General features: G+C 44.8%; 1 protein-coding gene across 2 annotated transcripts in view; it reads left to right on the forward strand.

Moving 5' to 3' along the window:
- Window positions 1–276: 276 nt before the first annotated feature.
- ANAPC1 (anaphase promoting complex subunit 1) overlaps window positions 277–17099 on the forward strand; it is a 66326-nt gene continuing 49503 nt past the window's right edge. Inside the window, exons 1-9 of one of the 2 annotated variants that reach the window (XM_074949825.1) lie at window positions 277–404; window positions 2380–2616; window positions 4356–4517; window positions 5046–5097; window positions 6158–6261; window positions 6963–7045; window positions 11497–11570; window positions 14272–14420; window positions 15474–15694. In XM_074949825.1, coding sequence (XP_074805926.1) covers window positions 2404–2616; window positions 4356–4517; window positions 5046–5097; window positions 6158–6261; window positions 6963–7045; window positions 11497–11570; window positions 14272–14420; window positions 15474–15694 — 1058 coding nt within the window. In that variant the 5' untranslated portion in view covers window positions 277–404; window positions 2380–2403. The remainder of the gene's footprint in view (window positions 405–2379; window positions 2617–4355; window positions 4518–5045; window positions 5098–6157; window positions 6262–6962; window positions 7046–11496; window positions 11571–14271; window positions 14421–15473; window positions 15695–17099) is intronic. The other variant, XM_074949826.1, reaches the window with a different exon arrangement.

The raw sequence follows: 17099 nt of genomic DNA on the forward strand, positions 1-17099 counted from the left end.
TGCTCCGCTCCGGAAGCCTGACCCGGGGACGGCAGACACGGCCCGTGGCGGTGGCGGTGACGGTGTACCCGCCGCCGCGGGAAATCTCCAGCGACCGCTTCGGCAGCTCCCACCGCGTCCCCACGGCGCTGCCGGCCCAGGTTCCCTTGTGCCCTGCAACTCCCCGGCGCCCGCCAGCGCCCCGCCGCCACGGGGACGGCACCCGCTCCTCCGCCCCGCGCCCCGCCGCGCCGCGCCGCGAGACAGGCCGCCGGGCCGGGCGCCGCGGGGGGTGATGGGAGTTCCAAAATGGCCGCGCCCGTGTGAGGAGTCGCTGGGCGTCGCGCTGCCGGAGACACACGGGGAAGAGCCGCAGGAGCCGGACTCGCCGCCGCCCGCCCGACCGCCCTTCCCGTGTCACGCAGGTTCGTGCCCCCCCCCCCCGCCGGGACCTGCCAGCCAGGCGGGACAGACCCCCCCCCCCGAGGGAGACCGACCGTGCCCCTCCCCGGCCCCCCCCCCCGGCCCCCCCCCCGAGAGAGACCGACCGTGCCCCCCCCGGCCCCCCCCCGAGAGACCGACCGTGCCCCGCGCGTGCCCCCCCCGGCCCCCCCCCGAGAGAGACGGACTGTGGGGGGGCGTGCCCCCCCCACGAGCCCCAGAGAGACCGACCATGCCCCGCACGTGCCCCCCGACCCCCCCGAGAGAGAGAGAGAGAGAGAGAGACACCGACCGTGCCCCGTGCGTGCCCTCCTGTCCTGAGAGAGACTGATCGTGCCCCCCTGCCCCGAGAGACCGACCATGCCCCGTGCGTGCCCCCCCCATCCCCGAGGGACTGACTGTGCCCCCCCACCCCAAGAGAGAGACCGTGCCCTGCCTGTGCCCCCCGAGAGAGAGACCGACTGTGCCCCCCCTGCCCTGAGTGAGACTGTGCCCTGTGTGTTTTTAAAAAACTCTCATAGCTGTTGCTGAATTTTTTAAAGGTATATTTTATCTCTGTGAGCGCCAGCGAAACTGATCAGATTTGTGTCACTTTCATTCTGCTGCTGTGAGGGAAACCTTCAGGGCATCAGCAGAGGCAGATGCTGGAACTATTTGCAGGAGAAGAGGATGATAGCATGGGGCTCTTGTTGTGTTAGGTGCCGCACAAACCTACATGAAAATGTGGTTCCTGTCCCAGAAAGCTTACAATACACCCAATATTTATTAATCAGAGTCTCCTATAAAAGATGGTGCCTCCAAACTAGAACCAGCACTGCATCTTGGTAGGAATCCCAGCAACTGCGGGAAGATGGGGCTGGGCTTCTTACTAGCACTGTTCCCCTTTTAGTGTAGAGGTAAGGGGAGTACTGCTGGGTAGGTGCCTTACAGACTTCTCAAGCCTTGTTCCTATGTGCTAGTTCTTCGTGAGAATTAGCCATCTAAGTCAAGTCTGAAATTGTTAGAACACGTCACTTTGACTTGCGTGTGCACGGGCCAAGGGTGTCGTCGCTTTATCTGAAAAGCAGAAAAGCACTCCATTCTGCAAAGCCTCATAACTAGTTCTGGTGTGAAAAATACAATGGAGAAAGACCTTTGAAAAAAGGTACGGGCCAAAAATCCTGGCTTATAATGGAAATTACCTTCTAGCTTTAATTATGGAGACATTACTGTGACTCAGTCATTACTGAAGCTAAAATAAAATTAGGCCAATGAATGTTTCTGTGTTCGAATGGTTGCTTGCCTCTGACTTTACATACCTCACAGCTTTTAAAATACCTGCACGTAGCAAAACACAAGATCATTGGGTAGGAATTTGCAGAGGCTTTCAGATGCCGCAGTGATAGGAGTCTTATACTTAGGGCTTGTCTTCACTTAAAATGCAACAGCACTTCAGTGAGGACACTACCTATGTCTACCCCTCGGTGTAGGTACTCCACCTCCCCAAGAGGTGGTAGCTTTCTCCTGTTGGCCTAGCGCTGTCTACACCAGGGGGGAGGTCAGCTAACTGTGTTCCTCAGGGGTGTGGATTTGTCACATCCTGAGTGACATAGTTCCACTGACCTAATTTCCTATTGTAGACCAGGCCTTAGAAACATAGCTACCACTAGAATTAAAATCAGCTGAAATCATCTTAATTGTTTTCCTTCTCTTGTCCTCACCCCTTAATATTAGTAGACTGAGTTTTGGCATTATAAAGGAGATGCAAGTTAAAATAGAAATCACTGATAACATTACTTATTAGAATTACACGCTACAAGCAATAAAAGACTTTGAACCATTATATTTATTTATTTGTTTTTAATGAAAATTAAGTTTTATATAGAAAAGTTTGATTGCAATATGTAATAAGGGTAAGTGGCATGCTTTACAGCTTATAAATGGCCATTGAGACAGACCAGTGTTCTGTTTTTGCTTCAGAAATAATGTTGATATTTGGAACCCATGTCGAACAACTATGAAGAGAGGGTAACGATGATAGCAGCAGGGGATTTGCAGGAGTTTGTTCCTTTTGGCCGTGACCACTGCAAGCACCACCCAAATGCCCTGAACCTTCAACTTCGGCAGCTGCAGCCAGCCTCTGAGCTATGGTCCTCTGATGGAGCTGCTGGTTTGGTGGGATCCCTTCAGGAGGTTACAATCCATGAAAAACAGAAGGTAAAGTTGTGTGTCCATTTATTTTAGTCATTAAAACAGACACTTGAATATTAGAAAAAGAGCTGGAGCAAAATGTGTTTAGTAAACTATGTGCACAATGGCAGGTTTCAGAGTAGCAGCCGTGTTAGTCTGTATTCGCAAAAAGAAAAGGAGGACTTGTGGCACCTTAAAGACTAACCCATTTATTTGAGCATGAGCTTTCGTGAGCTACAGCTCACTTCATCGGATGCATACAGTATGCATCCGATGAAGTGAGCTGTAGCTCACGAAAGCTTATGCTCAAATAAATGGGTTAGTCTCTAAGGTGCCACAAGTCCTCCTTTTCTATGTGCACAATATGCCCTGAAATGAGGCAATGCTAGACTTATGCAATCCTCTCCAAGAGAAAGATGGAATAGTGGATTGTATTCTTCAAGCAGTTTATGAATTAAAAAGAGAGAGCACATTCTAATGCACTATTTCCCATTCTGTGGGTATAAAAAGGTATTGATATTTTGACTTGCTATTATATGGCCCACGTCAGCAAAATGGTTAAATGCCTGCCTAACTATAAGCAGCTGTGTGGTCCCATTGCAGTATTGCCAGCCTCAAGAGATCATGATTTTTGGGGTCTGACTCACGAATCTTGGATTGGCTGAAAAAACAAAACCCTGACTGTCACATCTTCCCATCTCCTACCCAGAAGCTAATTCTGCTCCTCAGCCTCCAAATCAATTCTGTCCCCCAGTCTCCACCTCGGTTCAGTCCCTCCTTCAGCCCCCCCAGATTCACGTTTACTCCTGAGGCTCCTCACCCAGGTCTGGGAGGTGCTGCACTGGGGTTCCTATTCAGCCTTGCAGGCAGGGGGAGCATCTTCAGGGGCTCTTCACCCCACCCTGTCCCTAGGCTGGGTGTTGCAGGGACGAGCAGAGGAGCCTTCCTTGTTGCTCACAGGAGGCTGAGCTGCAGGCTTTTTCTGCTCCCTCATGCCCTCCTGTGAAATGGCGTCAGGTTGCAGGGGAGGGAGCTTTTCAATCAGCAGCTTTGGTGATTCTGCCCCAGGATGTGGGGAAGGCAGCCAGTCAGAGGGGTTCCACCCCAGGTAAGGCTCTAAGCTGCTAATTCACATGAGGACTGGAGCTTCTCACATCATTGCCAGGCTCGTTCCAGCCCCGCTCAAATCCTGTCACAGCGCACACACACACATCAGGAAAAATTGTTTGTGTGACAGGTTTGTGATATGATTGATGTTCTGCTCTGATCAGGATTCAGGCAAATGCACTGAGGACTGCAGACTTCCCTCCTGCTCACTTTAAAAAAAAAAAAAAAAAAAAAAAGCCATGCAAAGACAGCCCAAGCACACCATGAACAAAGCAGGAAAATCGAGTGGGTTTCCTGACAGAAGGTTCCTGAGGTGTCTTCCTGGTTGGATTTTCTGTTAGTGTGGAGCAAGGATAGTAGACACAGCACTCCCCGATAAACAGAAGGTTGTCTGTGTTCTCCGTCTGGCACACTAGATATGATCTCGTATCTGGTTGTGAGTTCAGATTTTTCTCTGTGTGTGGAATATTTTTTTAAAACAGGGAAAACTAGAAGTTGAAACAAAAATCCAGTCTGCTCTGCAATGTTGCCCCAAATCTTGATTTGATTAATTTATAAAATATAAAGTTATGCCACCCTTTCAGATCACACTAGCTTTGAGTCTATCAGCCCACCACTGAGAGGAAGTTGTGACTTTTTTTAATCCTCTTGGTTTTCAGGAAAGTTGGCTTTTAAGGAGAGGTGTCAGTGATGTTGGGGAAGAAGTGGAATATGATGAAGAACTGTATGTGGCTGGCAATATGGTCATTTGGAGCAAAGGAAGTAAAAGCCAAGCATCTGCTGTTTATAAGGCTTTCACTGTTGACAGCCCTGTTCTACAGGTATGAACTCTGAAATTCTAGCCATTGAATGGCTGCATATTAGTTAATCCAGTGGTTCCCAAACTTGGTCCGCCGCTTGTGCAGGGAAAGCCCCTGCCGGGCCGGGCCGGTTTGTTTACCTGCCGTGTCCGCAGGTTCAGCCGATCTGCAGGTTCATCTGCGGTTCGCTGCTCCAGGCCAATGGGAGCTGCGGGAAGCTGCGCGGGCCGAGGGACGTACTGGCTGCCGCTTCCAGCACCTCCCATCGGCCTGGAGCAGCGAACCGCGGCCACTGGGAGCCGCGATCGGCCGAACCTGCAGACGCGGCAGGTAAACAAACCAGCCTGGCCCATCAGGGCTTTCCCTGCACAAGCGGCAGAATGAGTTTGGGAACCACTGAGCTAATCAATACTAGTCAACTGAAATGTGGCTTAAAACCTCTCTTGGAGCAGGGGGATATTCCGTTACAACATAAAATTAAAAAAGAGAAATTGGTATTAATACCAGCTTGTCTTTCATAAGTAACTGCATAATATTTTTGGTTTTTAGGCTTTGTGGTGTGATTTCACTGTACCACACGAAAAATCTGAGAAAGTTGACAGTAAGTTTCATTCATATTTTACTTTACTGCCAAAGTACTATTTTATCTGAGTTTAATTTTCTTGACTTGGGAAGTGTTGTAGTAATTGAGATGGGATATATGGGCCAAAGGTGTTAAACAAGATCTGGGGCTTGATATGGAGACTTCAGGCTGCTTGACACCATGGCAAACACACCTTTTAAAATCCTTTTATTAAAGATACAGAAAAGAGGGAAAAACAGTTAAAGCATTTGAAATGTAAAGTATTAAGTAAGGCTTTCATTGTACCAACATCCCTTGTTTCCTTTCCCTTTGGCTGTAGACCAATTTTAGAAGGAAAAGCCCCTTGTCTGACAGTCTCTTAGATGGTATCAGAGATAGTTATAACTGTCATTCCAATTAGCATTTTGGGATTCAGCTGGAGCTGGTAGGGGTGACAGTGTTGTCTGGGTCCCTCTCTGGCCCATTCTGGTCAGGTGACCGATCAGGATCAGGATGATGAAGGCCTGGCGTCCCAGAAAATGGTGGAGGGGTGATAGCGTAGCTCACTCCAGTAGCCTCTGTCTGTTCTTTCTGTCTGTGTTCTTCTTTTTGTTCTTGTGGATTTTTTTTCCCCATACCTTCCCTACAAAATCTCTTTCACGTAAGGACCCAAAAGGGAGTGATGGGTGGAATAGCCCATCCTCTCATTATTTGGTCACCAATTAAATCTAATATCTAACATACCAGTTTGACTCATTAACGTCTGGCTCCACATCTCCTGTTTTTAAAAAGCATAATTTCAGTCCTTGAATCTTATTAACTTGAGCTTTTTGTTTAGACTAATTCAATTATTCTATCTCTCTTCTTACTTTTTCCCATCAACATTTATTGTTAGAGGTTATTGTAAGGTCTTATGAACTATTACATACTTTTTACAGTTACACTCACAATTTGGGTAAATTTGTAGGCCCACTTATCACAACAGAAGCTAACCAACCATTTTAGAATTGCACAGCTAATAACAAAAGTCCCTACTTTGTGTATAGAGAAACTTGATGGTAGAGCTAAAAATTATTTTTGTGTTCTTCCCCAATTTCAGATAGTGATGAAATAGTAGAAAAATGTATCTGCATATTGCAAAGCTCCTGCATAAATGTTCATAGTATAGAAGGAAAGGATTACATTGCTTCCTTACCTTTTCAGGTAAGTATTTTCTTTTCTAAATGTTCTCATTTATTTTAATGTGCATGTCGTCGTTGTTGTTGTGTGTAGTTCCTCATTTGTCTTTTGGTGTGGATGAAACATTGCTATAATCCAGTAATCCTTGGTGTGAATTTTTAATAATTGTACTAACAAGTGAGGGTGTGACAAAGCAGAAGTGGGTATGGCTTAGTGGATTGGGTGTTGGATTGAGACTTGGAAGACTTTTTTCTATTCCTTATTCTAACCTGGAAAAAAAAAATAAGCCAGACTCTGTGAAGCCCACTATGAACAGTGTTATTGCCAGTCTATTTTACATGGAAGATACTCGGATACTACAATGATGGGTCACAGTACAAAACCTTTAGATAGATAGAGGCCAAAATTTTCATATAAGTCAGAAAATATGGCTTTTTTGCATATTTCTCTTGAGCAGCTGTCAGTCTAACACTAATCAAATGACCTATACTCTTGTTCTTGGTATGTTGTCAGATTTGTATATTGGTTGTGTTCAGAAGTAGGATGTAGTAAAGCACAGATACATTGTCATCGTATTTTGAGAAGGTATTTTGTATTACACACATAACATTGCATTCTGCCTGAAACAATGGTTAAATGTTTTGGTTTTACAGTAACTGGATGCTCAAGTGCAGGAGCATTTTAAATATGAGCCATTCAGTTTTTAAAATATTTGTCTTTTGTAGGTAGCAAATGTCTGGCCAACAAAATATGGCTTGTTGTTTGAACGCAGCAGCACTTCACACGAAGTCCCTCTGAGTCCACCCAGGTATGTAGTGAGAGTGGTTGCTGAGTGTCTTTGTTGTGTTGTGGAATAAGTTGTCTGTCTAAAGCAGTGAGATAAAATTTTAACTGTCCTTTTAGTACAAGTGTTGCTCTCTACCAAAGTGATGACGAAATGCATCAGGGCATTGGGACATGTTGAGTTATGTCCCCATTCCATGCACAAGTAAGATTTAGTATGGAAGTGTGGAAAGAGTAAAGACATTCTCGGTTACTGTGCCCACGTTGGTCTGAACTCTGCCATCACACTCCTTTGCCCGCGTCAACCTCAGTATTAGACTTTCAGCTTCTGGAGGCAATATCCCTCCTTACATGAGCTGGAGACTCTGCTGTGCTCCTGATCTCCTGGTGCAAGACCCTCCTTGGTGACATGTCAGTGTGGGCTCCGTTATGAAATTAAAGCCTATCTTGTAATGCACATACCACAAGGGAAGAGTTGAGGTGTATTTGGCAATGGGAAGGTGTCTGTGGTCTGTGTGTGTGGAGAGAGAGCAGCCAGCAGGAACGTAGGGGTATGGTAGTTTTGTTGAGGTAAGGTTGAGCACTTCTAGCCTCTTTATATTTAAATCTCCACTTTAATTGTGCATTAAAAATGTTAGTGTATAAAGTAGGTGTTAAAAATTGTAAATGGATTACTTCATCCACCTTAAAAAGAAAAGGCGTACTTGTGGCACCTTAGAGACTAACCAATTTATTTGAGCATGAGCTTTCGTGAGCTACAGCTCACTTCATCCACCTTGTGTCTGTAAGGAAAACTCCCACAGATAACTTGCTGCATGGCTTAGTCTGGTGGCTAGGGCTGCACTGCTACGTATCTGGCTACATGTTAAGGCTTGCGGGGGTGGGTGAGGGGAATAAAAATGTTGATAAAGCTGTTTTGTACAGCTCCAATTACTGTAGCACTGTTAAGCAAATGCAGGCGAAGGTGTTAGGGCTGTCTTGGGTTACATTGACATTTACAGCGATGTGCAGGGTGCAGACAATGGACACACAACTAGCATGAGTATAAATAGCATGTAGATGGTAGGGCCCTTCACTGCAGCGTGTAGCTACGTGTACCCTACATGCCATGGGATGTGTCAGCACAGTCTTACATTTATCTGCCTTGGATACATATATGTAAACTGGATACATCTCCCTGGCAACTCTCCATTCCCAGTTGTGCACCATTTCCGGACTCTCACCACTACTTAGGCCTCTGCACCCTATTTATTAGGACATTTGGCAGTACAGGAGGTGGGGTTTAAGCATCTGAAAGGGGTCAGGGCTTTTGGGGAGTTGGTCAGAAGGGCTTGGAAGCTGGGTGGAATATCAAGAATTTGAAGGGAGAGGCTTGTAGAGGCTGGGGATGATCCTGCGGCCTGACAAAGGTCCGAGCCTCTTTTCACATAGCTTCAGGGGAGGCAGAGTAATATTTTACCGGACCTTATTATTATGAGGTTCTGTGATCTTTTGCGCTGGGACTGCGGTCACAGTAATGGTGGTGGTTGGGAAATTCAGTCAGGAATAGACGAAGAAAGAGCAGCTGGCTCCTTCCCTAACTCCAAGACACTGGGGATCAGCCTGAGAACCCCTTCTCTGACCTCAGTGTGTGCTTTCCTCCGTCAACACAGCCAAGGATGGATTAGGATTCTGCCCCCAATCAATAGGCGTAAAGCAGGATGGATAATTATCAGAAATTAAAAAAATGGATTTTTAAATTTTTTAATTAAATTTCTTTCTAAAAATAAACCTATTTAAAATTAAGTTTTAAATTGACAGCCTGTGTTAAGGCCTAAGCTTACTACAGTATATTAAAGTCATTTATAGTCAATTAAAAATCCATATTCAAGTAGTACATGTTTGCTACTGAACTTTTAAAGGAAGTCAAACCACTGAACTGGTGGGAGTCGCTGGCTAAGCACCCAGGACCAGAGTTTGCTGACGTGCTGAACAGCTTTTGACAGTAGTTGCCTCTTCTGCAGGTGCAGAGAAAATATTTTCTTCCTTTCACTTTATTCAACTAGCTCATTCAAAGTTGAGAAACCAATTAGGAGTTTAAAAAAACAAGGAAGCTTGTTTTCCTTTTCCCATCTCTGAATGAGAGTGAGATCATCTGGTTCTAAAATCTTGAAAAACATGGTGACCAGAACAGTCCATTCAATTCGCTAACTACAGGTAATACTTTTATTTAAAGAACCAGTTAGTTTTAAATGCAAAACATGTTTGGATGGTAAAAAAATAAGCTGGTATGCAGGACTTTTAGGGTAGGTTTATTTAATAAAAATAATTGTAAAATGCTGTTTTTGTGCTGTTTTAATTGAATTCAAATTTCCACCAAATGCAGCTTGATTCAAATCAAGAATAAAAAAACATTCTTGTAAATAAGCGTGGTGGGGGCACTCATCTCAGGTGCCTCCTAATGGCTAGGTGTGGTACTGCAAGCTTTCCCACTCCTATGTGTCCCTTGTAGGTTGCTGATTTCGCTAGGCAGGTCTTCAGTGGCTCAGCCCTCTGGCCAAGTCACACAGTCAAATGGGTGAACCCCTTCTGGGGTAACAAAGGTCCAACGAGGACTATTGGTGTGCCCTTGTTAGAGTCTTCAGCCCTGTCTCTGGGCCCTTTAAATCCTGTTCTTCACTTAGGCTTTCCAACAGAGCCTTGCTCTCTTCTCAGGGCTTAGGTCACTTTCCCAGTGGCAGGTGGGGTAACCTGGGCCTGCCCATTGTTCCAGGTCCAAACCCAGGAACCCTATAAACACCATCCACATACTGCTGCCTTTAATTAGTTGATGCTATTTCCTGGGCCTTCTCCCATGTAGCCCTCTTCTCTTTCCCCTTACCTTGGGGCAGAAGTTCTCAGATCCTCTTCCTCCTCACTGAATGCCAATGCCACCTGGTTCTCTCTCGAGCTCCTCTGACCAGCAAGGAGCACCCTTCCTCACTCCTCTAGTCCCAGCCAGGAACTGACCTGCTCAGGCCTAGCAGCTCCTTTTATCTGATCCTTTTATCGAATTGGCTGCTTTAGTCCAGCCTCTCTAAAACTGACCTTCACTGCTCCTTTTGTGGGGTGGAGTGGGGTAGTATCACGGGGCCTCCAGCAGGGGGCCTTCCAGGGCCATGTGCACCCTGTCACAATAAGAAACCTGGTGTTCACCATTTCCCAACATCATAAAAAAAGTAAAAATCAAGACTCTGAATAAATATATGTTAAGCTGCATAATTGCTTAAATAAATGTGTATAGACATAGTGAACCTTCCTGTTTAGCAAAAAATACCGAATGTCATGTAAAGGCTATAATCATACTTGTCAATCAACTTATTTTAGTGATTACCAATCAATGAGAATCAACCTTTTCTTTAGGAAAAACAAGAAGTCCAAATGCAAAGCAGGATTAAAATAAATTATTTAAATCAATGTTTCCTGCACGCCCGTTTAAATCATGATTGACATTGGCATAAAGCCAGGTTACGGCATTGGTTGGACCTAGGGAGCGGCTTGCTTAGCTGTCTTGGAGCTGTGTGCATCCATCCCAGAGTATGGGTTCTTATTTTTAACCATGCTGAGATACCACAGTGAGAAGTGTGCTCTAAATAGCTAGGGAGTGACCCATCATTTAGCAGTCTGCATTTCGAAAGTTTTAAATTAAGAACTTCCACTTTTTTCTGACTTGTGAAAGTCATGTGTTCTCCATAAGGACTGCATGTCTAATCCAGTTTGAACATACAAAACTGAGCTGCTTTTTGGTTACTGGCTATCAAAGTCCATAAGAATAGAAAACCTTTTTCTCTAATCCTATTGATGTTTTTTTAGAAAACTTACACTTAGCACATGCCACAGGGGAAGAGGAGTCTTTCTGGTGGAAAAAGCTCAAAAATAGTAGAGTTTAGAACTGCACTTTGGAGCACGCACACCACCACTTGAAATCTAGTCCTGCCTTACACTTTGTAGTAAAAAGGCAATCGTACACAAAATGTTTCAGCTTTCAAATGAGATTTCAAACTGACATTCATGGTAGTTGTGGTCAGTAGAGATCTCTTGGCTCTTCAGTCTTTGTGTTCTGCCACATTTTTATCTGGTAACTCCATGTCTGTCTAAATTTCCCTTGCAATTTCAGTTGGATTCCTCATTTCCTATTCTGAACTGTTAAGCATTGCTCTGTGCTGTTAAATAGCTGCATCATGTCAGTGGAGGGTGAAGTGTTCCAAGTTATATAGTAATATCAGTTTGTTTTCTAAGATGCTCAGAGATAAAGTGTACTAGAGAAACAAAGCTTGGGGGTTTTTATTGATGTATTAGATGAGCCACACAATCTATAGTTAATGGAACATATATGTCACTTGTTTATTTTTGAGGAGTTGACTGTTAAACTTGCAGTGGGTATTTGTGATCCATCTGTTAGATTTTACAGCTTGTTAACACTTGATTTTTAAATATATTTTTCCATTTCCTTTCCAGAGAACCTTTGCCCACTATGTTCAGTATGCTACATCCTTTAGATGAGATAACACCTCTTGTCTGTAAGTCTGGAGGTAGGTTATCTTTTTTTAATTAAAAAAAAATATATATAAAAAATCCATAAATAGAAATGAGTCATTCAGCTGCAATATTATTGAATACAGCATTGACTGTTTACCTTCCCTGTCTTTATAGTCTATAATTACAATCTAATGAATGTTCAAATATCTCTTTTAAGAATTTAGAAATGGATTATTTTAGCTGCTTATCTGTTAGGATTTCATGTATGCAGTGTTGTTGTAGCCATGTTAATTAAATTAATTTATATTAAGTTAATTAATTTAGGATTTCATGTCAGTTAGGACTTTTCAATACGAATACTTAGTTTGTGGCAAGCTGCGGTGTAAATCTACAATGCACTTGCCTGCCACATGCTAACTGTCCGCATGGACTCTGCTGCTGTGCAGTAAAAGATTCCATGTGTGCGTTGGTGTAGATTTACAACCTGGCTTGCTGCATAGTATGCATATGTGTAGACCAGTGGCTCTCATCCTTTCTAGACTACTGTACCCCTTTCAGGAGTCTGATCCGTCTTGTGAATCCCCAAGTTTCACCTCACTTAAAAACTACTTGCTTACAAAATCAGACATAAAATACAAAAGTGTCATAGCACACTCTTACTGAAAATTGCTTTCTTTCTCATTTTTAGCATATAATTATAAAATCAATTAGAATATAAATATTGTACTTAATTTCAGTGTATAGTATATAGAGCAGTATAAACAACTCATTGTCTGTATGACATTTTAGTTTTTACTGACTTTGCTAGTGCTTTTTATGTAGCCTGTTGTAAAACTATCTAGATAAGTTGATATATACACTGGAAGACCTCTGTGTACCCCCAGGGGTATGTGTATCCCTGGTTGAGAACCACCGGTGTAGACAAACCCCGTAATTGGTATTGTAGCTTTAGGATATTTAAGGTATCTAAAAAGACCTCTTTCAATGGCTGGCCACCGAGGAGGCATTCAATAAAGGAAAGAGAGAGTTGCTATCTTGCTTGGTTACATTTGAAACCTTGCTGTCATTGAGCTGTGGTGATTGACCCGCATGTTACTTGGTCTGGAGTCATGATACGCACATTGCAGCTGACTCCCCATGCCAACTACATCCTTCTTGAAATTATAGTGGAATTGTAGCTATAGTTAAGATTGAGTTTTGCTTGTTGTTCAAAGGTTAATTATTCTAAGTGCTTTAAAATCCACATGCTTACTTGGATTGCCTTGAAAGCTGCAAGTCCTCTTGGGGGACGTGGGGTGGGATAGTGGTCTAAATTTGAGGTGGTTTGAGCACCCATGGGGCCATCTTAATTGGGGCCTCCACCATATTACGGTAGGAAATAAACAGGAATTCTTGCCTTAAAAAACACAACATAATGGTAATAGAAAGTTTTACATGTGTTTGGCTGCTTTAGAAACATCACTGTCTGGATTTGTGGGCACAAAGTCGCGAATGACATCTGAAAGTTCAGTTTCCTGAAGCACACGGGGTTCAATGTGTGTCAAGACTAGATAATTTTATTTTTAAACACATCACTGCCGGGGCTCCCTTTCTGCAGGGGGTCCTGAACAGGTGCCCAGTTTGTCCGTGCCTTAGACATCCCTGAGCAGCCATGCACTGTGAGTTCTGGCCTACCCTGGGCAGGGAGGGGAAAGGGGTTTGCAGGGGGTTCAAGCCAGGAGGAAGTTGTCAGAGTGGGGGATATGGGAGGTTGGTGGTAGGGAGAAATGTGGGGAGGGGGTGCCTGTCATCCCAACATTCAACTCCCATTTGAAGTTGCATCCCCAGCCTATTCCCTCTCCTCTATTCCAGGCAGGACAGTGGGGGTGTAGGAGGAGATGCCTCCCATTCACAGCACCATCTCTCATGGTAACAGCTAGAGGCCAGAGCGAGCTGTGTCCCACAAAAAGGGAGGGGGCAGGAAAGGGATGGGCCAGTAGCAAAACCCCAGCACTGGGGAGGGCCAGGAACCCCATGGAGATATAGTGATGTGCTTTTCAGCTGTATATCTCAAAGCACTCTACAAAGGAAGTCAGCATCATTATCCCTGTTTAACAGAAGGGGAAACTGAGGAAGAGATTGGGGACATGTCCAAGGTCACCCAGCAAACCATTGACAGAGCTGGGAAAAGATTAATAGATTCCAAGGCCAGAAAGACCATTGTCATCGTCTGGTCTGACCTCCTGTATAACACAGGCCAGAGACCTGCCCCAGAGTAATTCCTAGAGCAGAGCTTTTAGAAAAACATCGAATCTTGATTTAAAAATTGTCAGTGTTGGAGAATGCACCACTGCCCTTGGTAAAGCTGTTCCAATGGCTAATTGTTACACTTACAAATGTATGCCTTATTTCCAATCTAAATTTGTCTAGCTTCAACTTCTAGCCTTTGGATTGAGTTAGATGTGTTCCCGGCTAGATAGAACCCAGGTCTCCTGAGTCCCAGGCCAGTGCCTTAGCCATTAGGTGGTAATGCCTCTTATTTACACTACTTTGAAATGACTTGGGTACAACAAACTGTGGCCTTTTCCATTGGGTCTGACTGCGTAGCTATATACTCTTAACTGCCAAACACTCCCAGAGTGGGAATCTATACGGGAAGAACCAAAGTTGCAACAGAAATGGGACATGAAATGGTAGCTTTGTGTAATTAATAACACTATTACAGAAACTGTCCTTCTGATTTAGATGGGGTTAACCTGAGCGCTACTTCTCTAGCAGGTGTGTTTGGCTCGGCTAGAGTACAGTATGTTGCTGATTACACACTGCGCATTGTGTTCCTCAATGAGGAGCCTTCCATTGTGATGACCTATGACACCGTTCAGAGTTTACATGCTGTCTGGGCCCTTCGTAGAGTAAAACCAGAGGTAAGAAATAATTGCTGACTTAAAGGTGGAGGTTTGTGTGTGTGTGAAAATGCATAATATCTACAGTCCAGTCCGTATAATGGATAGTGTTAAACTTATAAAAACAATGGAACTTCTGAGGAGCAATTCCTCTTTCAATTCTCTCTCCATTCCAGAATTAAGGATGCCGGGTTTCCCGAACACTTGTTGATGTTTAAATGCCTTAAGCAATGGTGGCTGTTTCTGGGGGTGTCTGGGTGGGCATAGATATACCTGCCACATAAATGATGGCTGAGAAATGACGTTTGTCATCATGCCCCTTTGGCTGTCATCCTGGCAATCTGCTGACTGAAGATCTGCCAAACCTTTCAGCGCTTTCAAACAGCTGTCATTTAAAACAAAGGCAACAAACAACTGGCTGCCATTAAGAGCCAGGTGGAAAACTTGTGGGAAAGAGACAAACAGATGAAGGGAGTCAGCTGTTTACTTAGCCAGCGCAACTCAAGTTAGATGTCACACGCTCAGACGGGAGTCAGGGAGTGCTGACCCCTTGCCTTCCTTCCTTCATCCCCACCTGCTTCTCTCTAGGCCACGGGCAGGGGTCCCAGGAGGTTACCCCATGGCCCTTCTGCTCCTTCCACGGTGGGTCTAGTGGCCCTGTTGCACCTTTCCTGCTTTATTTTCTTCATTTTTTTTTTTGAAAAGCCAATAAAGGGAGAATCTACCTAGCCTTGCTGCTTACTGTCTTCCTCTCCCTGCTCCATGCAGGAGTCCTAGGGGAAAGGCAGACGCCCTTCCCACCATTCTGTGGGGCTACTGCGTGAGAGCTACCTCACTTAGGGCTTGACTGAAAGGACTGTGTCCCTGGAGAATGATCATATCTTCAGAATCTGCTGCAGCATTACTGACTAGACTACAGGGTTGAGAAGTCTAGCAGCAAATGCGTCTGAGCGTGTGACATCTAACTTGAGTTGCGCTGGCCAAGTAAACAGCTCGTCAGTGACCCCAGGGCACTCGGGCTGCTATGACCCACTCATGTTCCTTATGACGTACAGCTTCTTTTGTCTCTTCCAGGAGCAGAACACAGTCCTAAAGTTCTCTGAGCAGGTGGGGACGCCGCAACACGTGGCCACCAGCAGCTCTTTGACCGCCCACCTCAGGAGTCTCTCGAAAGGAGACTCACCCATGGCTTCCCCTTTCCAGAATTATTCCTCTCTTCACAGCCAGAGTAGGTCGTTGTCGTCGCCCAGCGTGCACTCCCGCTCCCCTTCCATATCCAACATGGCGGCTCTTAGGTGGGTGCTAACGGGATTATGTGTTAACTAGTAGTGTAAAAGATGAGCACATCTGATGCAGGGTGAGCAATAGACTCAATACAACATCTAAAACAGTACCGATCTATCTCACTTACTTGGCCTCCGTTATCAGTGTCCAAGTGCCTCTCAGTCTTCCATGTATTGTTTCTCACAGTGTCCCTGTGAGATAGGGCGATGCTATTATCTCCATGTTATAGCTGGGGCAGAGAGAGACCAAGTGACTTGTCCCAGGTCAGAAAGAGAATCTGTGGTGTTGCTGGGAGCAGAATGCCGGTCTCCTGAGTCCCAGTGCCACTGGGCTATCCACCCTCTCACCTGCGCTGCCTTGGAGCGGGTATTGAAATTCATATGCATGGCAGTACTGAGGTGTGGAAGACAGTATTCTTGACTCCTGAACGCTCCTTTTTCTGTTGATTTTTCCAGCTGATCATTGCAATGGTGCCTGATTAACTCAGTGAGAAAGCTGGCCACATCGCCGTGCTGTAGACAGGGCAAAGTGGCAGCGTGGCAGCTCTTCCAGTCAAAGTTCAGGTGTCCGCTGCTTTCTCCCCATGTTCTGCTGATTGTCAAGTCTTATTTTATAATTTTTGAAATGTTTTTATCTTTACCATTGGGATAAAATTGTCCCAAATTGTCAGCCATTGCAAATAAAGGTTCTGGCTTCAAGGGATAATTAAATGGCTGACTTTACTTTATGGAACAAGCTGAAAGGATTTGAAGTGTGAATTGACAATACTGAACCATGTAAGAAACATAAATGTATTTATACATATACATATACATAAATGTTGGGCGGTTTCTGGCATCGGTATGCGTTGTACCTTGCCACCTTCAGTATGTTGCATAGGCCTCTGGTATTTGTGCTGTCACATGCTGGAATATCTCCAGTTAACAGGGAGGGTTTCACAAAGGATAAAAACAAATGTCAAAATTAGGGTAGTTAGAATTTTATTCTCTGGGTAGTGTCTCCCTCAGCCAGATTACTGGTGATATTTGCCTACAAATATGGTATATTTTTGCTGCTCTTGCCTTTGAAAGGGCGACCAGAGAGCAGCCCACCCCATTTAAAAAAAACAAGCGAAAAACCTCCTTTTGGTGTTGGAGTGCTGGCCAGCCCTGCACACTCAGTCTGTGCTCTTTGAGTCAAGCTGGGTTCTTTCCATTATGTGCATCATCACCAGTAATAAGTATTCTGCAGTCCAAATTTGGTCCTTCCTTGCAGCCCCCTTGCCTTCAGTGGGCTACACATGTGTCACTGAATGGAGTTGAGTAAACAACTCTGGGTTGCAAATTGGAATCAAATCTCAGTTGTGTTGGCTCCACAGGATTTTCAGGAGTAAAAAGCAGCGAAGCCATATTTTTTTTGTCACTAAGTCAGCAGACC

This window comes from Natator depressus, chromosome 3 (assembly GCF_965152275.1).
Source record: "Natator depressus isolate rNatDep1 chromosome 3, rNatDep2.hap1, whole genome shotgun sequence".
Lineage (NCBI taxonomy): Eukaryota > Metazoa > Chordata > Testudines > Cheloniidae > Natator > Natator depressus.